The 23,659-nt window shown below is 46.7% G+C and overlaps 1 protein-coding gene across 2 annotated transcripts in view; it reads right to left on the bottom strand.

The window, feature by feature from the left end:
• The window catches only part of LOC129713920 (pituitary adenylate cyclase-activating polypeptide type I receptor-like), a 72,634-nt gene that overhangs the window by 35,883 nt on the left and 13,092 nt on the right, over nucleotides 1-23,659 (bottom strand). For both annotated transcript variants that reach the window (XM_055663321.1, XM_055663329.1), the window contains exons 2-8: nucleotides 20,448-20,532; nucleotides 13,674-13,781; nucleotides 12,635-12,744; nucleotides 9,391-9,488; nucleotides 7,343-7,475; nucleotides 5,297-5,450; nucleotides 787-847 (exon numbers count right to left, since the gene is read on the bottom strand). In XM_055663321.1, coding sequence (XP_055519296.1) covers nucleotides 787-847; nucleotides 5,297-5,450; nucleotides 7,343-7,475; nucleotides 9,391-9,488; nucleotides 12,635-12,744; nucleotides 13,674-13,781; nucleotides 20,448-20,532 — 749 coding nt within the window. The remainder of the gene's footprint in view (nucleotides 1-786; nucleotides 848-5,296; nucleotides 5,451-7,342; nucleotides 7,476-9,390; nucleotides 9,489-12,634; nucleotides 12,745-13,673; nucleotides 13,782-20,447; nucleotides 20,533-23,659) is intronic.

Here is a 23,659-nt window from a genome sequence, read left to right as displayed (position 1 = left end):
TGCGGCCTTTCCTGTAGACCGGCCCTGAGCTTCAAGCCGCGGGCGCGGCGCGGACTTGCCATCGCCGAGCGGGCGATCCTTAGTTGAGGAACGCCAGTGAAAGTGCTCCGACCGCGGGGCCTGTGGACTTTAACACCGTGAAGCCGTGGTCTCCGGTGAGAAGTGGCCAACTAGGGAGCTCCATGCTTCGGAGTGTTCCGATCCATCCTGACTAGAGGGCTTGAACAGCGGACCGTCGGTAGCGGCAAGTGCGGAGGGTTCAGCCCTGACCACGGGTGAACAAAGGAGGAAGATGACTGAACTTTATTGCCTTCCATCACAGTGAGGAATGTGGATTCCACTGTGGTGGATGTTTATGTTAAATTTTATTTTATAGGGCTGAATTGTGTATTGTTGCTTTTCACTTAAAACAGCTGTATGGTAACTCAAATTTCACTGTACCTTAAATGGTTAAGTGACAATAAACGCCAACTTGAACTTGATTCCATACCTGTATCCAGAGAATATCCTGGTGCACTGCATGATTTGGTTGGATGGACGACTATATAATATCCCCCCCAGTGATGGTGGATGGTGCAGGGGGCGAGAGAGAGATGGTTGAGGGATTGGGCGCAACCATGTGACCATCCACATGACCCATCCTGTCTTTCCTCCCCCCCGAGGTTCGGGAGCTGTGTGGGGGTGGGGGGGGAGGGGGAGGGGGGGGGGGGGAGGGAGAGAGGGGGGGGGGGGGGAGGGGGGCGGTGGGGAGGGAGGGGGGGGAGGGGAGGAGGTGTTCACACTTACCCAGAGTCATCAAAGTGAAGGCGCAGTACAGTCCAGATCGTAACGCAAATAGTGGGAGTTCCTGCAAAAAAAACGAACACCGTTTTACCAGTCTTTGTCCTTCTTGAGCCAACTATCCTTTCCCCTCCCACTAAAATAATCACTTCAATTTATACACATGAGTTATGGAAATTATTTAAGTCGGTTTCAATTACTTTTTGACGTACAGGTTAGACATTCGAGATGCAGGGCGGAATTGCGCCCAAATGCTCACCGAATCCGTACCGACCAACAATCACCCAGTAAACTTGCGCGGATTTAGTGGGTCACGGGGCTGCATGTCTAAACTAAACTAACCAAAACCAATGAACCAAATTTACCAAATCCAATTAAACTACAAACCTGCACGTCTTTGGAGAGTGGGAGGAAACGGGAGCACTCGGAGAAAATCCACATGGTCACAGGGAGAACATACAAACTCCGTACAGGCAGCCCCATAGACAGGATCGAACCCGGGTCTCTGGCGCTGTAAGGCTGCAACTCTACCGCTGCGCCACCGTGCTGCCCATAATTATTTTTTGAAATACAGGTTAGGATATCCATTTTAAATGGTGATGGCTGGTATTCTGTTGAGGGGCCAGATAGGAAGCGCAGCCATTCCTTGTAAACATTTTAACATGCACATGCACCATATTTGCCCTCCAGTGGTCCCCAATGTGAGGTTCTGCATTATACACATTCTTTTCCCCAAGGTTATGGCGTTAAGAACAAGGGGGCATAGATTTAAAGTAAGAAGGGAATGATCTAATAGGAGGAAGCAGGAACAGAGTACTGATTCTAGATGATCAGCCATGACCATATTGAATGGCAGTGCTGGCTTGAAGGGCTGAATGACCACTCCTGCATCTTTTCTATGTTTCTATGAGTAGGGAGGACTGCAGATGCTGGTTTAAACCAAAGATAGACACAAAAAGCTGGAGTAACAGCAGGTCAGGCAGCATCTCTGGAGGAAAGGAATTGGTGATGTTTCGGGTCGAGTCTGAAGAACGGTCGCGACCCAAAACGCCACCTACTCCTTTTCTCCAGAGATGCTGCCCGACCTGCTGAGTTACTCCAGCATTTTGTGTCTGTCTTGGAGAGTGGGAGTTTGGTGAAGGATGGGGAGTGAGAGCTTCTCACCTCTGTATGTGGAGATCTGCTGCCACCTGCTGTACGCTGCCTGAACAGCAGTCAATGCAACAACATCCTCAGACAGACAGAAGCTGGAATCTTACATAGAGCACAGTGGCGCAGACATAGAGATGCGACCTTACAGCCCCAGATGCCTGGGTTCGATCCTGACCACGGGTGCTGGCTCTGTGCAGTTTGTACTTCCCCCCCCACTCCCCCTCATGCCTGGGTTTTCTCCGGGTGCTCCGGTTTCCTCCCACACTCCAAAAATGTACACATTTATAGGTTAATTGGCTTCGGTAAAATTGTAAATTGTCCCTAGTGTGTGAGGGATAGCGCTAGTGTGAGGGGATGGCATGGACTTGGTGGGCCGAAGGGCCTGGTTCTGCACTGTATCTCTAAACTAAACAAAACTAAATCTAAACACAAATTGCTGGAGTAACTCAGCGGGTCTGGCAGCATCTCTGGAGAACATGGGTTGGTGAAGTTTCAGATTGGGATCCATCTTAGACAAACTGAAGATTTCAGGTAATGTGTAGTTCTGGGATGGATTGCTTTGTTTTTCAGTTTTGTTTATTGTCACGTGAAGCGAGGTACAGCGATTGAAAGATGTGACATGGAAATAGACCCTTCGGCCCACTGGGTCCATGCTGACTATCGATCACCCGTTCACACTAGTTCCATGTTATCCTACTTTCTCATCCACTCCCTCCACAGCAGAGATATGTTACAGAGGTGCGCACCCGCACGTCTTTTTGGGACGGTGAGGAATCTGGAGCACCCGGAGGAAACACAGTAGTCGCAGGACGAATGTTCAAACTGCACACAAAGACAGCACTCGGGGTCAGGATCGAACCCGGGTCTCCAGCGCTGTGGGGCTGTTGTGCCGCAAAACCATGATTCTTAAGGGGTTGGACAGGCAAGATGCAGGAAGATTGTTCCCGATGTTGGGGAAGTCCAGAACAAGGGGTCGCAGTTTAAGGATCAGGGGGAAATCCTTTAGGACCGAGATGAGAAAAACATTTTTCACACAGAGAGTGGTGAATCTCTGGAACTCTCTGCCACAGAAGGTAGTTGAGGCCAGTTCATTGGCTATATTTGAGAGGGAGTTAGATGTGGCCCTTGTGGCTAAAGGGATCAGAGGGTATGGAGAGAAGGAAGGTACAGGATACTGAGGGATGATCAGCCATGATCATATTGAATGGCAGTGCAAGCTCGAAGGGCCGAATGGCCTACTCCTGCACCTATTTTCTATGTTTCCATGTTTCTATGTCCTCAAACAAACTGAAGACATTCCTGCTAGGTGTGAATCTCAGAGTGTGATTAAAATGTTTGGTGCTGTTTGCAAAGCACATTATTGATACAAGAGCGTAGGATAAAGAGAGGAATAGGAGTAGGCCATTCAGCCCTTCCAGCCTACTCCACCATTGAATCTGCCCCAGGTCTCATCTCCTTGACTATGCCAGTTCCCTATCACCCTCAATGTACCCATCTTTCAAAGACCTTCGTTAAATTCCCCCAGTGATATTGTCCCCACTATCCTCAGGGGTAGAGAATTCCAGCCACTCACACTTCTAATTGTAATCCCCTAACTTTCTCACTGTGCCCTGTCAGCCAAGCTTGTCTCAATCTGTCCACACATCCGTTGTGCTGCTGCTACAAGTAAGCATTTCATCGTTTCACATTGGTACATATGACAATAGAACAGAAAAGAAAGACACAAAGTGCTGTTGTAACACAGCGGGTCAGGCAGCATCTTTGGTACAAATGGACAGGTGACCTTTCGGGTCGGGACGCTTCTACAGACTGAAACCTTCTTCTTTGGTGTTGAAGAAGGATCCCAACCTGAAACTGCACCTATCCATGTTCTCCAGATATGCTGCCTGACCCACTGAGTTACCCCAGCATTTTGTATCTATCTTTGGTATAAACCAGCATCTGCAGTTCATAAGGTAACATGATCATGTGATAGGAACAGATATAGGCCATTCAGCCCATCAAATCTACTCCGCCATTCAATCATGGCTGATCTATCTATCCCTCCTAACCCCATTCTTCTGCCTTCTCCCCATAGCCTCTGACACCCGTACTAATCAAAGGAAACACAAGTATTCAGAAGACATAGAAACCAAATACATAGAGGAGAGTTCATACCCCCATCTGGTTTTATGACATAGAACACTCATGACTGTCTTGACTCTAGGCCTGACATCTCAACATCTCCCTGACCTCAGGATAAGGTATCAACAAACATGTTTCAATGGAATCTCCCCATGTTTTTCCCAACGCTTAAGAATTTAAATCTAATTTCTCAAGATGCTTGTGGTTGTATCAGAGGCATTTTCCACTCCACACTGCTGCTGTGCACCCTACAGAACCTTTACAATCTTCTAGGGGTCCATCACACAGACCAGACCTCCCACCATCGACTCCATCTACACTTCACGTTGCTTCGGGAAAGATCACCCTTCCGCCTGAAAATGGGTCTTCACGCAAAACATCGCCCATCCTTTATCTCCAGAGATCCTGCCTGACCCACTGAGTTTCTCCAGCACTTGTCCGGAAATATCACGATTTGCTTTGGGAACTGCTCTGCCCAGGACAAGAAGGTTCTGCGGAGAGTAGTGCGTTCGGCCGAACGCACTATGGGAACTTCACGCGCCCCCCTGCAGGAACCGAACGCACTATGGGAACTTCACGCGCCCCCTGCAGGAACTATACATCAGAAGGTGCAACTCCAGAGCCAATAAGATCATGGGAGACCCCTTCCACCCCTGCAACGGACTGTTCTAGCTGCTACGGTCAGGCAAACACCTCCGTTGCCATGCTGTGAGAACGGAGAGGATGAGAAGGAGTTTCTTCCCAGAGGCCATTAGGACTGTAAACTCCTATCTCACCAGGGACTAACTCTACTGTTCCATTCTACTGTTCTTTTTTAAATTGCTGTTGCTCGCATTTGGCCCATGTCCCTATCCAATCATGTATCTGTCCAAATGTCTTTTAAATGTTGTTTTAGTACCTGCTTCAACTACCTCCTCAGGCCGCTCGTTCCATACACCCACCACCCTCTCTGTTCCCCTCATGATCTTAGACACCTCTATAAGAAAAGCGCTCATCTGCCTGCACTCCAAGCAAAGAAAGACACAAAGTGCTGGAATATCTCAGTGGGTCAGGCAGCATCTGGAGAACATGGATAGGTGACGTTTCGGGCTCTTGTTTAGGCTCTGGTTTATGCACCTCTATAAGATCACCCTTCAGCCTCCTCTGCTCCAACGAATAAAGTCCTGGCATGTCCAACCTCACCCTGTGCCTCCCTCAGGTGGGCTACACAGCGATTACTCTGCTTCTCCTGAACACTCACCCCATCCGATGAGGATGTACCAGTAGAAGTATCGGCGCTCGGGAAAGAAGGTCTCGACCAGCAGGGTGAAGAGGTACAGCCCCTCGATGAACAGCCAGAAATAGTTGGACATCACGCAGTAATGAAAGAAGACCATCATGGCCTTGCATTGCACCTGGGGAGAAGCAGAGGGTCTGTCAACATAGTGGGGGCATCAGCCCCCCAAGTGCCCCAACCACTAAACTGGGTGCAACACCTGAGATCCCGTTCAGTTCAGTACAAGGTGTGTGGCTGATACCTGCCTCAACTGCCCCCTGTAGCAGCTGGTTCAAAAACCCCCCATTCAATGAGTGAACAGGTTGCCCCTCAGGTTCCTATTGAATCTTTCCCCTCTCACCTTAAACAGCCCCCCAGTTCTTAGTTCTGAGAGTAAGACCCAATCTTGATGATTTTATACGGCTCGATAAGATGGCCCCTGCAAAGACTGGACCTTTCCCCACCCACCCCTCCCCGATCACCACTTCGCACTCACTTACAGACTGACTGCAGTTTGCAAAGACTGAGCCCTTATCTACTACCCACCCCTCCTTGCTGCCCAACATGTCTGCCCACTTCTCCATCATCAACAATAAAAATAGAGGAGGTGGAGAGGCTGTTCAGAAGACAGAAAAGCCGGAAATCTCCAGGACAGGATAATGTTTCCCCCTCTACCCTCAAGCTCTGTGCCAAGCAACTGGCACCGGTCTACACAGACATTTTCAACCAGTCCCTGCAAACCTGTACTGAGCCTGCCTGTTTCAAAGTCTCCACTATTGTTCCCGTACTCAAAAAGCCAAGGATTACTGGTCTTAATGACTACAGGCCTGTCGCACTGACCTCTGTAATCATGAAGACCCTTGAAAGGCTTGTGCTGGCCAAGCTGAAAAATATCACAAACCCACTGCTGGACCCCCTGCAGTTTGCATACCGGGCAAATAGATCTGTGGATGATGCAGTCAACCTGGGCCTGCACTTCATCCTCCAGCACCTAGACCGCCAGGGGACTTATGCGAGGATCCTGTTTGTTGATTTGAGCTCTGCATTCAACACCATTGTGCCAGAGCTACTACACTCCAAACTTTCCGAGTTGACTGTGCCTGAACCCCTCTGTCAGTGGATCACCAACTTCCTGACAGACAGGAAGCAGCATGTGAGGCTGGGAAAGCATATCTCGGACCCGCAAACACTAAGCATAGGAGCACCGTAAGGCTGCGTACTCTCCCCTCTACTCTCTCTACACCAACAACAGCACTTCCACTGACTCCTCTGTTGTGTTTCTCAAGTTTGAGGATGACACAACCCTGATTGGACTAATCCAGGATGGGGAGGAATCTGCCAACAGACAGGAAGTGTCACAGCTGGCGTCCTGGTGCCATCGCAACAACCTAGAGCTCAATGCTCTTAAGACAGTGGAATTGATTGTAGACTTTAGGAGAGCTCCCCCTCCCCTCACCCCCACCTCACCATCAACAATACTACAGTCACATCTGTGGAGTCAATTAAGTTCCTTGGAACCATCATCTCCGGGGACCTGTATTCAATTCAATTCAAGATTTCGTACAGAACGATAAGATCAACCCTCAAGATTTTATGACGTTTATAAGATCACCCCTCAATAAGATCGCCCCTAATACTTTTATACACCTCAATAAGATCACCCCTCATCCTCCTGCGCTCCAAGGAATAAAGCTCTAATCTGCCCGATTTCTGCCTATAGTTCAGTCCCTTGAGTCCTGGCAACATCCTGGTGAATCTTCTCTGCACACCTTAATGATATCCTTCCTATGGCAGGCGAACAAAACAGAACACAGCACTCCAAGTGCGGACTTACCAACGTCTTGTACATCTGTGACGTGATGTCCCATTTTCTATACTCGAAGGACTGATGAAGGCCGGCATGCCAAAAACCTTCTTCATCACCCTGTCTAGCTGGGAGGCCACTTTTGTCAACCGAGCTCAATCTCCAGACCCTCCACCACCCATTCAGGTTCATCCCCTCCTTCCCCCTTCCGCCCCCTGTATTCTCACTGAGCTGATGGAGCAATGGTACTCCTCGTCTTCCGCATACAAAATGGCGTCCTTGATGAAGACGGATATGGCGCGCAGGATGAAGGAGACAAACAGGTTCATGTGGATGTAGTTCCGGGTACAATGCAGCTTCCTACAAAAGGAAAACATATAGTTAACGGTAGTAATCCATGTTGTACAGGTGCACCACTGATTTTCGGGCAACTGCTGGTCCGGGACCTCCTTTAATCCGGACAAAATTACGGGCGTGTACTTGAAACCCCCCCTGTAAGTCCACCCAAAAATGTGGGGCAGAGGCCGGGTAAGGCTGTCGCTCTCAACCTCATCGGGACTTCCACAGCCAATCGGTCGGTGGAATTTGCCCCCCTGTATCTTGGGATTCTGGAACTCCGGCCCGGCAGATCCGTTCCCATAGCTGACTTCCACGGCCAACTTGACGGGCCAGTATTTCGCCCCCTCCCCCATTCCCCCGCGAGGCTGTGATCTCCATTGTCCCGGCGAAACAGATAATCGGGCAAGGCTCTGGAACCAAGGGTGCTGGGAAATGGATGGTGTTTCTACAACGCCATGTTTCTATCACAATTGTGTTAATATTGTGATCGTCGTCTGTGCCAAATGGAATTAGGGTTAGGATGGTAGTGAAAGAGTCATCGTCAACTTGCCGTATATATGGTACAATAAGAATTTGGAAACAAATAAAATTATCTTTAAAATTAAGAAATCTATAAATGTTTATGCCAATAGCGAATAACCCTTTATTTAAACAATCTCTTATTGATAAGACATATAACCAATGGGAAAGTCTCGGAATTAGAAGGATCGGGGATATGTACGAAATGGGAAACCTACTATCATTCCAACAATTACAAATAAAATTTAAATTGAAAAACAACCAATATTTTAAATATCTTCAGATTTGCGATTTGATGAAAAAATATATACAAGGATATCAAAAAATAACCTCTGAAGTATTGGAAGAAACAATGAATATTGAAGCTGACTCACAAAAATTAATATCATATTTATATAATAGTATTCTAAATATAGACCTACCATCGACAGAGGTACTTAGAGAAGAGTGGGAACATGAACTAATGATAAAAATCACGAAGGTTACATGGGAAAAATATGATATATATTCACAAATGTTCAATTAATGTAAAACTAATCTAATTCAATTTAAAATTGTACATAAATTATATTATTCAAAAACAAGATTGAACAAATTTTATCCAAATATATCCGCCACTTGTGATAAATGTCTAGCCCAAAATGCAACTAGAACACACTCCTTAGTTTCCTGCATAAAACTTTATTGATTTTGGAATGATATTTTTGAAATATTTACAAAATTATTCAAGATAAGAATGGAACCTAATACTGAAATTATTATATTTGGCGTAATGGAAGATGGGAATAAATTGAACACATCTCAAAATCTATTCCTTAACTATGGTTTAATAATAGCAAAAAAATTAATACTTAAATTTTTGAAAAATACATCAATACCAACGTTTAAAATGTGGATTGCAAGTATGTTGGACACCGCTCATCTTGAGGAAATGCGATTCCTCCTAATGGATAAACCAGACCAATTCATAACGAGTTGGTCTTCATTCGTCGTTTTTTTGGAATCATATGGTGCAACACAATTGTAAAAAATAACTTTCAGGACTGGACGAGGGTTGGTCAAGATTATAAATAATGATCTCCTTTTTTTCTTTAATTTTATTTTCTTTTCTCTATTTTCTCTCTCAACTTTCTTCATTTATTCATTTTCTTTCTTCACACACTATATATTTCACATCTTTCTATCCTTTACTATCTAACCTTTTTCTTATTCTAATCTTTTTTCAATGTAACAAAAAAAAAAGAAGTTGTACATAAAATGTATTATGAAAATATATATTACGCACTTTGGTGCCATATGATTGCACTTACTTCTAATAAAATTAAAAAAAAAAAATAAAACAAAAAAATAAAAACTTGCCGATGTGGAGGATTGGAAGGGAGGAGGGGGCTGGAAAGGTATTAGAGAAAGACCTTACCTAAACCGGCAGAGTATAATCATGGCGATCACCAAGGAAACCAGAGAGGTGCTATAGCCGACCGTGTAGAGAGCCTTGACGGACACATAGTATGGATCCTGCAAGAGATCAGACAGACACAGTGCTGGAGTAACTCAGTGGGTCAGTGCAGTGGAGTAACTCAGTGGGTCAGTGGAGTGGAGTAACTCAGTGGGTCAGTGTAGTGGAGTAACTCAGTGGGTCAGTGTAGTGGAGTAACTCAGTGGGTCAGTGGAGTGGAGTAACTCAGTGGGTCAGGCAGCATCTCTGGAGGACACCGATAGGTGACGTTTTGGGTTGGCACCCTTCTTCAGAGTGCGGCATGGTGGCGCAGTGGTAGAGTTGCTGCCTTACAGTGCCAGAGACCCAGGTTCAATCCTGACCTTGGGTGCTGTTTGTACGGAGTTTGTACGTTCTCCCGCCGGCCATATGTGTTTTCTCCGGGTGCTCCTGTTTTCCTCTCACACTCCAAAGATGTGCAGGTTTGTAGGTAAAGGTTGTAAATTGTCCCCAGTGTGTAGGATAGTGCTTGTGTACGGGAGTCGCGGGATGGCATGGATTCAGTGGGCTGAAGGGTCTGTTTCTGCGCTATATCTCTAAAGTCTAAAGACCAAGATGCCCCATCTAAGCCAGTCCCATTTGCCTCATGTTCACGTTCAGCAGAGACATTGTGGGCCGAAGAACATGTTCCTGGGCTGTGCTCTTCGATGTTCCACGAATACAAGTATAAATATGACTGATGTCGACAATGGTGGTGAGATTACCATGGGGAAGATTTTGGACTTGGAATACGTTTCTGGAATAAAAGCAGGCAGATGGAGCGAAAAGGAGGGGGAAGATTTGATAAGGAGTTAAAGTAAGTTTAGATCCAAACACATTTAATTGTGCAGTGATGTTGTCATCTTTGATATCGTGAGGCTCTTGATTGGAACAAAGAACTGACAGCAGCCTTGGATGTTCTCCAGCTTCATGTGTGTGGAATGAAGAATAGATGGGGCCGCTGTTCAGATGCAACACAAACTGGGCTGGTTGGTCGTCTGATCTGTAGTCCAGCATGGGGGAGTGGGTGGTGTGGGGGGGGGGGGGGGGGGGGGGGGGGGGCAGGGGGCGGTGGGGTGGTGGGGGGCAGGGGCAGTGGGGGGGGGGGGGCAGTGGGGGGGGGGGGGTTTGGGGGGGGGGGGGAGGGAGGACTGGGGAGGGTTTTGCTCCATCTGCCTGCTTCTATTCAAAAAACGTCTGCCAGGGAAAACTCGAATCTCAAACCTAGAACTCGAGGGCACTGGTTTAAGGTGGGAGGGGTGGAATTTGAAAGATATTTGAGGGTATTTTCACACACACAGTCAAGCATCATGGAAACAAGCCCATCGGCCCAACTCGTACAAGATGCCTCATTTAAGCTGGTCCTGTGTGCCCCATATCCCTCTTAACCTTTCCTATCCATGCAGCAGTGAAGCTGGTGACTATCTGGAACGAGCTGCCAGAGGAGGTGGTGGAGGCAGATACAATCACAACATTTAGACTCATGGAGTCATACAGCACTGAAACAGGCCCTTCGGCCCAGCTTGCCTGTGCCGACCAAGATTCCCCCAGCTACAATAGTCCCACCTGCCCTCTTTTGGCCCATATCCTAAAGGGAGGCACAGTGGCACAGCGGTAGAGTTACTGCCTTAAGCCCCTGTCCAACTTAGGAAACCTGAACGGAAACCTCTGGAGACTTTGCACCCCACCCAAGGTTTCCATGTGGTTCCCTGGAGGTTTTTGTCAGTCTCCCTACTTGCTTCCACTACCTGCAACCTCTGGCAACCGCACGGAAACCTTGGGTGGGGCACAAAGTCTCCAGAGGTTTCCGTTCAGGTTTCCTAAGTGGGACAGGGACATTCCTGACCACCGGTCCTGTCTGCACGGAGTTTGTACGTTCTCCCTGTGACCGCGTGGGCTCTGGTTTCCTCCCACACTCCAAAAGGCGTACAGGTTTGTAGGTTAATTGCCTTCTGTAAATTGACCCTAGTGTGAAAGGATAGTGCTAGTGTACAGGGTGTTCACTGGTCAGCGTGGACTTGTTGGGCCAAAGGGCCTGTTTCCGCACTGTATCTCTGAAGCTTTAAACCTTTCCTATCCATGTAACTGTCCAAATGTCTCTCAAATGTTGTTATTAGTACCTGCTTCAACTATCTCCTCTGGCAGCTCGTTCCATATACCCACCACCCTCTGAGTGAAAATCTTTCCCCTTGTGTTCCTATTAAATCTCATCTTAAACGTACTGTATGCCCTCTGGTTCTTGATTCCCTTACCTCGGGTAAATGACTCTGTACGTTCACATATCTATTTCCCTCACGATCTTATACACATCTATAAGATCACCTGACAGCCTCCTGGCTCCAAGCAGTGAAGTCCTTGCCTGCCCAACCTCTCCCTATAGCTCAGGTCCTCAACCGCTGGCAATATCCACATAAATCTTCCAAAGGAGACGTTAGACAAACTTGGGATTGTCTTTTTCTGGAAAGTGGTGGTTGAGGGGAGACATAGAAGTATACGAAAATATTCCAAACATAGATAGGGTGGACAGTCAGAACCTTTTCCCCAGGGTGGAATGGCAATGACTAGAGAGCATATATTTAAGATGAATGGGGTAAAGTATAAATTATATGTGTGGGGCAAGTTATTTTGCACAGGTGTGTGCCTGGAACGTGCTGCCAGGGGTGGTGGTGAAGGCAGATACGATAGTGGCATTTAAGAAGCTTTTAAATGGCACGTGGATATGCAGGGAATGGAGGGAAATGGATCACGTGCAGGCAGAGGAGATTGGTGTAATTTAACACCATGTTATGGGACAAAGGGCCTGTTCCTGTGCTGGATTTTTCTATCTGCGTGCGTCTTTGGAGTGTGGGAGGAAACCGGAGCACCCGGAGGAAACCCACACGGTCACGGAGAGAGCGTGCAAACTCCACGCAAAGACGGCACCCGGGGTCAGGATCGAACCCGGGTATCTGGCGCTGTGAGGCAGCAGCTCTACCTGCTGCTCCATTGTATCCAACACCATTAGTAGTTATATCCACACACAGACAGCACCCGAGGTCAGGACTGACAACGGGTCTCTGGCGCCGTGAGGCAGCAGCTCTACCTGCTGCGCCACTGTACCGCCATGTATATGTAACAGTGACCGGAAGAGAATGGTGAATAGGTTCTATGGACACAACACAAACATTACCGTAATGAACAGATTTACCTGATCTTCAAACTCTGTGATATTTTCATCGACACCACACGCGTCGTAGTAATGGGGGAATGTTTCTGACCAGCCCTCGTAGGTACAGTTCCTGTAGATGATGCCTAAAGCTGAAGAGATGTCAACACAATCCCTTTCAGTAAAGCACGAGGAGCAATTGATTGATTGATACTTTGTTTTGTATTGTGCTTAAGCAAAGCAAGAATTTCATTGTCCTATACAGGGACACATGACAATAAACTCACTTGACTTGACTTGACTTGTTATCACATGTGACATGTCACAGTGAAATTTGGTGTTTTGTATACCATACACAGGGTATGCAAAGAGTTGCCACGTATAGAACGCTGACACAGTTACACAGTATTGATTATAGTAGTCGTTCTTATACACCTATTATACAACCTATTATTATTCTCCCTTAACTGCTCTCATGATACAATTAAACCATACGAGTATGTAGGCCTACATTTAATAATATAGTCTAATATATACAATATATTTAAACTACACCCACTTACAAGTTGTTTACCTGTTGCTGGAGAGGCAGCAACCAACGAGATTGCTCCATCCATCCAATTCATACCTGTGTTTGGCCCATGTCCATCTGAAGACCGTAAGAAATTGCAGCGAATTGTGGACACTGCCCAGACCATCACACAACCCAATCTCCCTTCCACTGCCCCCATTTACACCTCACACACTGCCGCAGCAAGGCCACCAGTATAATCAAGGACCGGTCTCACCACCTCTCCAGACACTCCCTCCTCTCCCCTCTCCATTAAGGAAAGAGGAACAGAAGCGTGAAATCGCACACCTCCAGATTCAGAGGCAGTTTCATCCCAGCCGTGATCAGGCAACTGAACCATCCTACCAACAACTAGAGAGTAGTCCTCAGTTACCATCTACCTCATTGGACACCGGAACTGCTCAAGAGTAGTCCTCAGTTACCATCTAAAGGGCATCTGGTGGGGATTTAGTGGGGATTTAGTGGGCATCAGGGTGGGAGGCATCAACCACACTTGATCATTGGTCTTACCATCAATGGTGTTAATCATCATGAAGATTCCCGGGCAGGTGACGGAAATGACGTCTCCGTAATCCGCGTTCGGCCAGCAGGTTATGTTGTCCCACATCCCGGGGCAGTCTGTGGAGAGAAACAAAAGCTTGATGCCACATGTACCACACTGCTTTGCATACATCCCTGTAAAATCATACAGCAGACCTCACCTTGGCAGTGCACAAAAGTTCACCAAAATGTCCTATCTACAGAGAACGTACAAAATCCGTACGGAGAACACCCATAGTCAGGATCAAACCTGCATCTCTTGCGCTGATTGGCAGCAACTCTACTGCTGCACCACTCCCGCCACAAATCACTAACTCCTCCCAATGTCCCATGGAACAACTCTGCCAGCAACCTATCCCAGACCTGCCCGCAATCCCAACCTCATAACTAAGTCATGCCTCATCTACCTCTTCTTGCCATTTTTGAGGTTTAGAAACAGGCCTTTCGGTCCTACACGTCCATGCTGACCAAGATGCCCCATCTACACTAGTCCCAGTTGCCCACATTTGGCCCATATTCCTCTAAACCTTTCCTATCCATGTACCTGTCCAAATATCTTTTACATGTTGTATTGGTATTATTATTTGTGTTAGTATTATTAAAGTTTGTGTTAAGGTTTAGGTTTCGGTTTACTGTTGTCACCTGTACTGAGGTACACTGAATGGCTTTGTTTTGCTTGCTATCCAGTCAGATTAGATACACCACACATAGATACAACCAAGTCAAACTCAAGTACAATAGATAAGGTACAGTGTTTGGGCAGCACAGTGGCACAGCGGTAGAGCAGCTGCCTCCCAGCGCCAAAGACCCGGGATCAATCATGACCTCGAGTGCTGTCTATACGGAGTTTGTACGTTCTCCCTGGGACCACGTGGGTTTACTCCGGGTGCTCCGGTTTCCTCCAACACTCGAACGACTTACAGGTTTGTAGGTTAAGTGGCTTCAGTAACAACTGTAAATTGTGCCTGGTGTATAGGATACTGCTAATGTACGGGGTGATTGCTGGCCGGCATGGACTCGATGGGCCAAAGAGCCTGTTTCCGTGTTGTATATTTAAACTGTAAAAAACGAAAGCAGATCATAGGGGAAGATACAGAGTGCAGAATATAGTTTTCTGCATTGTAGTGCATCAGTTCCAGAGACAAAGTCCAATGTCCGCAATTGGGTAGAGGTGAATCGGGCAGGGCCCTACTTACGGAAGGACCGTTCAGAAGCCTGATACCTAAGGGGAAGAAGCTGTTCCTCAGTCTGGTAGTGCGCACTTCCAAGTTTCGGCTGCAGGCGAGAGGGGAGAAGGAGGAATGACCGGGATGGGATCATTCTTTAATCTTTTGCTATCTGGAAGCAATGGACACTGTTCTTGTACCACATTGAGATATTGGGTGATTGAGATGATAAGAACAGGACACTAGACAGAAGGTGAAGTTCTCTCCCACACATTTAATTGTTTGCTGAAAAATGTTTTCTCAGAGGCAGCCTTGTATGTCAGGTATGAGAAAGCTCATTGATTACATTTATAAAAACGGCTTGCGAATTAAAATTGAATCAGCTTTGAATTATCTTTTGAATATCATACTTAATGTGTCAGTATTGCAAAGGAGAGCTTGTATTCTGCTGTGTGAATGCTACGACGTGCATCCTTGTGTGATTACAGGGGTTGAGGGTGTAGAGGAGATTCATCAGGATGTTAAGGAAAGAACTGCAGTTTATAACGAAGGTAGACACAAAATGCTGGAGTAACTCAGCGGATCGAGCAACATCTCCGGAGAAAAGGTATGGGTGATGTTTCATGTCCAGTCTGACGAAGGGCTCCGACACTAAATGTCACCTATTCCATTTCTCCAGAGATGCTGCCTGATCAGTTGAGTTACTCCAGCATTGATCAAACCCGGGTCTCTGGCGCTGAGAGGTAGCAGCTCCACCAGCTGTGCCAACCTGCCACCCAAGGGGCATATATAGTCATAGTCATACAGCAAGAATACAGAACCTTCAGCCTAACTCGTCCGTGCCAATCAAGATGCCCCAGTTTGTTAGTCACATTTTCCCGTTTGACTCATATCCCTCCTATCCATGTACCTGTCCAAGTACCTGTCCGATACAATGATGCGAACAGTGGAACTGGTAGGATGACTAGGGTGGGGGTGGGATGAGGAGGGAGGGCGAGGGAGGGGGGGACGAGGGGAGGACAGGGAGTGCAGGAGTCACTTGAAATGAGAGAAATCAATGTTCATACCGCTGGGTTGTAAGCTGTCCAAGCGTAATGTGAGGTGCTGTTCCTCCAATTTGCATGTGGCCCCACTCTGACAGTGGAGGAGGCCCAGGACTGAAAGGACATTGTAGGAATGGGAGGGGGAGTTTCTGGCATTCAAAGTTGTCTGGCTTTTTAAAAGTCTCCACTCCCTCTCCTCCCTTCTCCCCCCTTCTTCCCCGTTCTCCCCTCGCCCCCTCCCCTCGCTCTATTAAAGGACTTACCGTACACTGTGCTAGCCATCTTAACCTTCCTGTTCATTGCGGTGTGTGTCTGTGTTACCTTGGCTTTGCACCGTGTGAATTTCAGACAGCGCTCCCGCCGCTTGTGCTGGATCCCGTCTTTGCGATGTGTTTGTGTGTGTGTGTTCCACTCTGACAGTCGCCGTTCCAGTTCCCGGTTTATCAGGCGACTGCCGGGAACTTGACAGTCGCCGGCAATCCGCTGAAAAATCGCCTAAGTGGGACAGACCCATAAGTTTTGTTTCTCCCTCCACGGATACCGCCTGACCTGCCGACATTTCTGGCGGTCTCTGCACTTCATTTTAGATTTATCAATCAGGATAGTTCTGTTTAGTTTAGTTTAGAGATACAGCACGGAACAAGGCCATTCAGCACACTGATCTCGCACCGACCTACACAACAACACACTAGGGACAATTTACAATTTTACCAAAGCCAATTAACCTACAAACGTGTACATCTTTGGAGTGTGGGAGATAATCGGAGCACCCAGAGAAAGCCCACACAGGTCGCGTGGAGAACGTACAAACTACATACAGACAGCACCCATAGTCAGGATTGAACCCGGGTCTCTGGTGCTGTAAGGCAGCAACTCTAGTGCTGAGCCACCGTGCCTCCCAGGTAGTTGCACAGGTCATTTTATGAATCAGTCTGTGCAGTGCTTTCTTCTGAATTTATCTCAGTGAGTGTAATTGTTCAAGATGACTATTTCCTCCTGGCTTTTATTCAGTAAATTACATAGGTGTCATTATCCATGTGATGTTTATATGATTACAAGGATAACTTAGTTAGAGACAGTGTTGGTTTCATGCTTTGATATTGGAGGACAGTCATTTTGGTCTCTGAGCTAATAAAGGCTCTGCCTCAAAATCCTTCAAGATATTAATGTTGGAATTTTAATTTAAAGAGCTCATTACTGCAAGGAAGGAGGGAGGATATCATTGAAGCAGCAAAGGAATTTGAAGGTTGATCTTATTAGAGGTTTTTTAAATCATGAGGGGCGTAGATAATGTCATAGTTTAGTCATACAGTGGGGAAACAGGCCACTCGGCCCAACTTGTCCATTCCGACCAACATACCTCATCTACACTAGTCTCACCTACCAGCGTTTGGTCCATATCTCTCTAAACTTTTCCTATCCATGTATCTGTCCAAATATCTTTTAAATGGTGTTATAAGTCATATGGTCACAATCATTTCCCCAATCTAAAACTGGGGGGAGCAAGAGAGTCAAGAATGTTTTATTGTCATTTGTCCCTCTCACCTTAAACCATTCAGACTGTCTTGGCCACCACCCTTTCATACAACATAGAATATAGAACAGCCCAGCACAGGAACAGGCCCTTCGGCCCACAATATCCATGCTGAACATGATGCCAAGCTAAACTATTCTCATCTGCCTGCATGTGATCCACATCTCTCCATTCTGTGCGTATTCCAGTACGTAGGCAAAAGCCTCTTAAACACCACAATCTTCACTGACTCCATCACCAGCCTAGGCAGCATATTCAGGCACCCACCATCCTCTGTGTAATAAAACCCTTGCCCTTTCCACCAATAAATCTATGTCCTCTAGTCTTTGACATTTCTACCTTGGGAAAAAGACTCTGACTGTCTGTCCTATCTCTGCCTCTCATAATCTTATACATTTCTATCAGGACTTCCCTCATCCTCCAATGTTCCAGAGAAAACAATCCAAGGCAGACATCACAGAAACAGAACCGACTCATCTAAGCCGACTCATCTAAGATGCCCCATCTACACTAGTCCCATTTGCCCATGTTTGATTCACATCCCTCCAAGCCTTTCCTATCCTGTCTAAATGACAAATGTTGTTGGAAAAGACTAAATGTATTTTAAATGTTGTTACCTTACTTCCCTCAACTACTTCACCTGGATCTTTCCATATTCCCACCACATCCAGTGTGAAAATGTTGCCCCTCAGGTTCCTATTAATTCCTCCCCCTCTCATCATAAAACCATGCCTTCTGGTTCTTGATTCTCCTACTCTGGGAAAAAGACTCTGTGGATTCACTCTATCTACTCCCATTATGATCTTATACATCTCTATAAGATCACCCCTCAGCCTCCTGTGCTCCAAGGAATAAAGTCCTAGCCTGCCCAACTCTCCCTATAGCTCAGGCCTTCGAGTCCTGGCAACATCCTCATAAATCTGCACTCTTTCCACCTTAATGGCATCTTCCCCTCAGCATGGTGACCCACACAACATAATGCTCTAAGTGTGGCGTCATTCGAAGGGCCGAATGGCCTACTCCTGCACCTAATATCTATGTTTCTATGTTTCTATGTTTCTATGTTTCTATGTCACCAATCTCTTCTACAACAGTAACATAACGTTCCAACTTCTAAATTCCCTGGCTGATGAAGGCCAGGGTGACAAAAATCTTTCTACCCTATCTGAATGCAACGCTTATTTTCATGTCATCTGCATCATGCCTTGTGCGTTCCCATAGTGTCATAGTCTTGCAGCATGGAAACAAGCACTTCGGCCCAACTTGCCACACTGGTCAACATGTCCCATCAACACTAGTCTGACCTGTCTGCATTTAACATAGAAACATAGAAACATAGAAATTAGGTGCAGGAGTAGGCCATTCGGCCCTTCGAGCCTGCACCGCCATTCAATATGATCATGGCTGATCATCCAACTCAGTATCCCGTACCTGCCTTCTCTCCATACCCCCTGATCCCCTTAGCCACAAGGGCCACATCTAACTCCCTCTTAAATATAGCCAATGAACTGGCCTCAACTACCCTCTGTGGCAGAGAGTTCCATTTGGCCCATATCTGTCTAAACCTGTCCTATCCATGTACCCGTCTAAATGTTTCTTAAACGTTATGATAGTAACTGCCTCAACTACCTCCTCTGGCAGCTTTGTTCCATACACCCTTCACCCTTTGTGTGAAAAGTTACCTCTCAGTTCCTATTACATTTTTCCCCCCTCACTTTAAACCCATGTCCTCTGGTTATCGATTCCCCTATTTTGGGCAAGAGGCTCTGTGTGTCTACCCAATCTATTCCTCTCATGATTTTATACATCTCTATAAGATAACCGCTCATTCTCCTGTGCTCCAAGGAATAGGGGCCTAGTCTGCTCAACCTCTCCCTACAGCTCAGGCCGTCGAGTCCTGGCAACATCCTTGTAATTCTTCTCTAAACCCTTTTCCATTCTGTCAAAATCTTTCCTATAACATGGTGCCCAAAACTGAACATGATACTCAAAATGTGGCCTCACCAGCATCTGATACAACTGCAACATGATCTCCCAACTTCTGTACTCAACAATTCTCGTCAAGATCATTGAAATTGTTGACAAACAGTGATGGGTTCAGCACCAATCCCCGAGGCACCCGACTAGTCACAAATCTCCAGTCTGATAAACAACTGCCCACCATAACCCGCTTATCATCAAGGTCATTCTGCATCCATTTAACTAACTCCCCCCGCATTCAATGCGATCCAATCTTCCAGAGAAGCCTACCATGCGGAACCTTATCTAAGGCCTTGTTGAAGTCCATAGCCATGCCCTCGTCAACCTTCTTGGTTACTTCTTCAGAAAATTCCGTCAAATTCGTGAGACACAATTTCCCGTGCACAAAACCATGCTGATTTTCCCAAATCATCCCGTCTTTCCAAATTTAGGCAGGCACAGTGGCTGCCTCACAGCGCCAGAGAACCAGATTCGATCCTGGCTACAGGGATTGGCTGTATTGAGTTTGTACGTGCTCCCTGTGACCTCGTGGGTTTTCCACAGGTGCTCTGGTTCCCCCCAGTGAACGTGCTCTGGTTCCATGTGGATTTGTTGGCTAATTGGTTTCTGTAAATTGTCCGTAGTGTATTGTATCGAACTAGCGTACAGGTGATCGCTGGTATGTGCAGAATGGGCTGAAGAGCCTGTTTCCACGCTAGATATCTAAACTAACCTAAAACCATGCTGATTATCCCTAATGATTGTATACCATAACCCCCAAATGATTGTATACCACATCTCTCCGAATCCTCTCTACATGTGCTTGCTTGCTTACCACAGATGTTAGGCTTACTGGTCTACGTTTCCTAGGCTTTTCTTTCCTCTTAAATAGAGGTCAATATTAGCCACCCTCCAAGCTTTTAGTTTAGAGATTCAGCGTGGAAACAGGCCCTTCTGCCCACCGTCAACCGGAAGGAAACCGGAGCACCAGGAGGAAACGCACGCGGTCACAGGGAGACATGGCTGAGCGGCAGACACTCACCAAAGGCGGTTTGATCTTCCTCTCTCAGTTTGCTCATGCATCTCTCTCTTTCGTGCCGGATGCATTCCAGATGAAAGCCGTCAGCCTGAAAGATAAGCAGAGGTGTAAAAGTTGCCGGAAGGTCAACGTGCCGAGATCGGTGAATCGGTCAAAGTTCCAGCATCAATCCTGAAACTGGGTCCCAATCCAAAACCTCCTCCCTCCCTCCCTAGATGCTGCCTGCAACCCGCTTGAGTTGCCCCAGCACTTTGTGTTTTGTACAAAACTGAATTAGACTTTAGAGATACAGCGCAAAAACAGGCCCTTCGGCCTCCCGAATCCGCGCCGGCCGTCAATCACCCCGTACACTAGCACTATCCTACACACTAGGGACAACTTACAATTTTTTTTACTGGTGCCGAATCAACCTACAAACCTGTACTTCGTTGGAGTGTGTGAGGAAACCAGAGCACCCAGAGAAAACCCACACATTACAGCAAGAATGTACAAACTACATACAGGCAGCACCCGTAGTCAGGATCGAACCAGGGTCTTTGCCGCTGTAAGGCAGCAACTCTACCGCCTTACGGTTCGATCCTGACATTGGGTGTTTGCACGTTTTCCCTGTGACCGCATGGGATTCCTCCGGGTTCTCTGGTTTCCTCCCACATCCCAAAGATGGGGTCACAGCTTAAGGATAAGGGGGAAATCCTTTAAAACCGAGATGAGAAAAACTTTTTTCACACAGAGAGTGGTGAATCTCTGGAAATCTCTGCCACAGAGGGTAGTTGAGGCCAGTTCGTTGGCTATATTTAAGAGGGAGTTAGATGTGGCCCTTGTGGCTAAGGGGATCAGAGGGTATGGAGAGAAGGCAGGTACGGGATACTGAGTTGGATGATCAGCCATGATCATATAGAATGGCGGTGCAGGCTCGAAGGGCCGAATGGCCTACTCCTGCACCTAATTTCTATATTTCTATGTTTCTATGTGATGGGTTTGTAGGCCCTCTATAAATTGACCCTATTGTGTAGAGAGTGGATGCAAGAGGGGATAACATAGAACTAATGTGGACGGGTGATTGATGGTCATCATGGACACAGTGGGCTGAAGGGTCTGTTTTCATGTTGTATCTTTAAATTAAACAATGAATAAATCTAGAAGAGGATGAAAATAAAGGATTAAAGTCAAGTATTCTTGTATTCCAAGGGTGGTGGGTGTATGGAACAAGCTGCCAGAGCAGGTACTTGAGGCAAGTACTATTGCAACGTTTAAGAAACATTTAGACAGGTACATGGATAGGATAGGTTTAGAGGGATATGCGTCAAACGCAGGCAGGTGGGATTAGTGTAGGCTGGTCGGTGTGGGCAAGTTGGCCTGATGGGCCTGTTTCCATGCTGTGTGACTATGACTCTACAACTCTGGCAGGACTTCAAATGGTATCTGAATATCATGAGATTTATTGATGCTTGATCCACTGGGACTGAATGACAAAGTCAGGCACCAGAGGAAATGGGGCATGAAATAATTATACGCATCCTCACCCAAGAACACATAAGGCAGAGGAAGCATGTGTTCACAGTAGTATTTAGTCACCACATATACACACTCACACTCACACACTCACAAACGCACACACTCACACTCGCGCACACTCACACGCACACACTCACACGCACACACTCACACTCGCTCACACACACACAGAGCTACTCAAATGGAGAAACAAGGAAGTGCAGTTGCTGGTTTACAGAAAAAAGACAGGGCTGGAGTAAAGTGGGTCAGGCTGCATCTCTCAAGAACATGGACAGGTGACGTTTCAGGCCAACCCTTCTTCTGGAACGTCAACTCAAAGGTTCTTCTGAAACTTTCTTCTGAAACCTGCATCGTTCTATAAGTTCACAAGTTGACAAGTCATAGGAGCAGAATTAAGCCATTCGGCCCATCTAGACAACTCCGCCATTCTATTGTGGCTGATCTATCTTTCCCGCTCAACCCCTCTCTCCTGTCTTTTCCCCGTAACCCCTGACACCCTGACTAATCAATAATCTGTTAGTCTCCGCCTTAAAAAAAACCCTTGTCCCTTGGTCTCCACAGCCGTGTGTGGCAATGAATTCCACAGGTTCACCACCCTCTGGCTAAAGAAATTCCTTCTCATCTCCATTCCAAAGGTACGTCCTTTTATTCTGAGGCTGTGCCCTCTGGTCCTCGACTCTCCCACTTGTGGAAACATCCTCTCCACATGCACTCTTCTGAAACGTTCTTCTGAAGAAGGACCTTTCTTCTGAAACATCACATCCACGTTCTCCAGAGATGCTGCCCTTGACCTGCCGAGTTACTCCAGCACTCTGTATCTTCTTTGCTCAAATGAATGCAGGCCCATAACACTTGTAGTCAAGAGGAGACCCTTGTTTACAATAATGTTGACATATGCACACCACACACGCAAATAAACGATCCCACACTTGATTATTTTCTCTGGAAAGCTGGAGGTTGAGTGGAGACCTGGTGGAAGTACATAACATTAGAAGCTTAGAAGCGGTAGACATTCAGAACCTATTTCCCAGGAAGGAAATATTTAATACTAGAGGGCATATCTTAAAGGTGTAAGGGGCAAAGTTTAAAGGAGATGTGCAGGGCAAGTGTTTCTATACAGAGAGTGGTGGTGGGTGCCTGGAACATGCTGCCTGGGTGGTGGAGGCAGCTTAAGAGACTTTTGGGTAGGCTCATGGATATGCAGGGAATGGAAGGAGATGGATTACATGCAGGCAGATAAAATTTGGTCTTGACATCATGTGGTCACTGTGGGCCGAAGAGCTTGTAGTGTGTCGTACTGGTCTATGTTCTAGTACACGAGTACATACACACTTAACAAAATCAGTGTAAGCACACACTCCAACACATGCTCCCTCATTATATCATTAGTACATGAACAATATCACTGGCACATGTGTACACATACATACACGTACATACACATGAACACACACACATGCAAACCCGTGTGTGCACATGACACGATTGATAGCAATGTCACTCAGAAATGAACACACAGACTGTGGATGCTGCCATCTTGAGCAAAAAGACAAAGTGCTGGAGGAACTCAGTGGGGCAGGCAGCATCTGTGGAGGGAATGGGCAGACAGATGTTGGCTGTCCATTTCCCTCCACGGTCTTTGTTTAGTTTAGTTTAGAGACACACCGTGGAAGCATGCTGACCATCGATCACCCATTCAC

The sequence above is a fragment of the Leucoraja erinacea genome, chromosome 2 (genome assembly GCF_028641065.1).
Source record: "Leucoraja erinacea ecotype New England chromosome 2, Leri_hhj_1, whole genome shotgun sequence".
Taxonomy (NCBI): domain Eukaryota; kingdom Metazoa; phylum Chordata; class Chondrichthyes; order Rajiformes; family Rajidae; genus Leucoraja; species Leucoraja erinaceus.
This window is presented reverse-complemented; position numbering and strand designations above follow the sequence as displayed.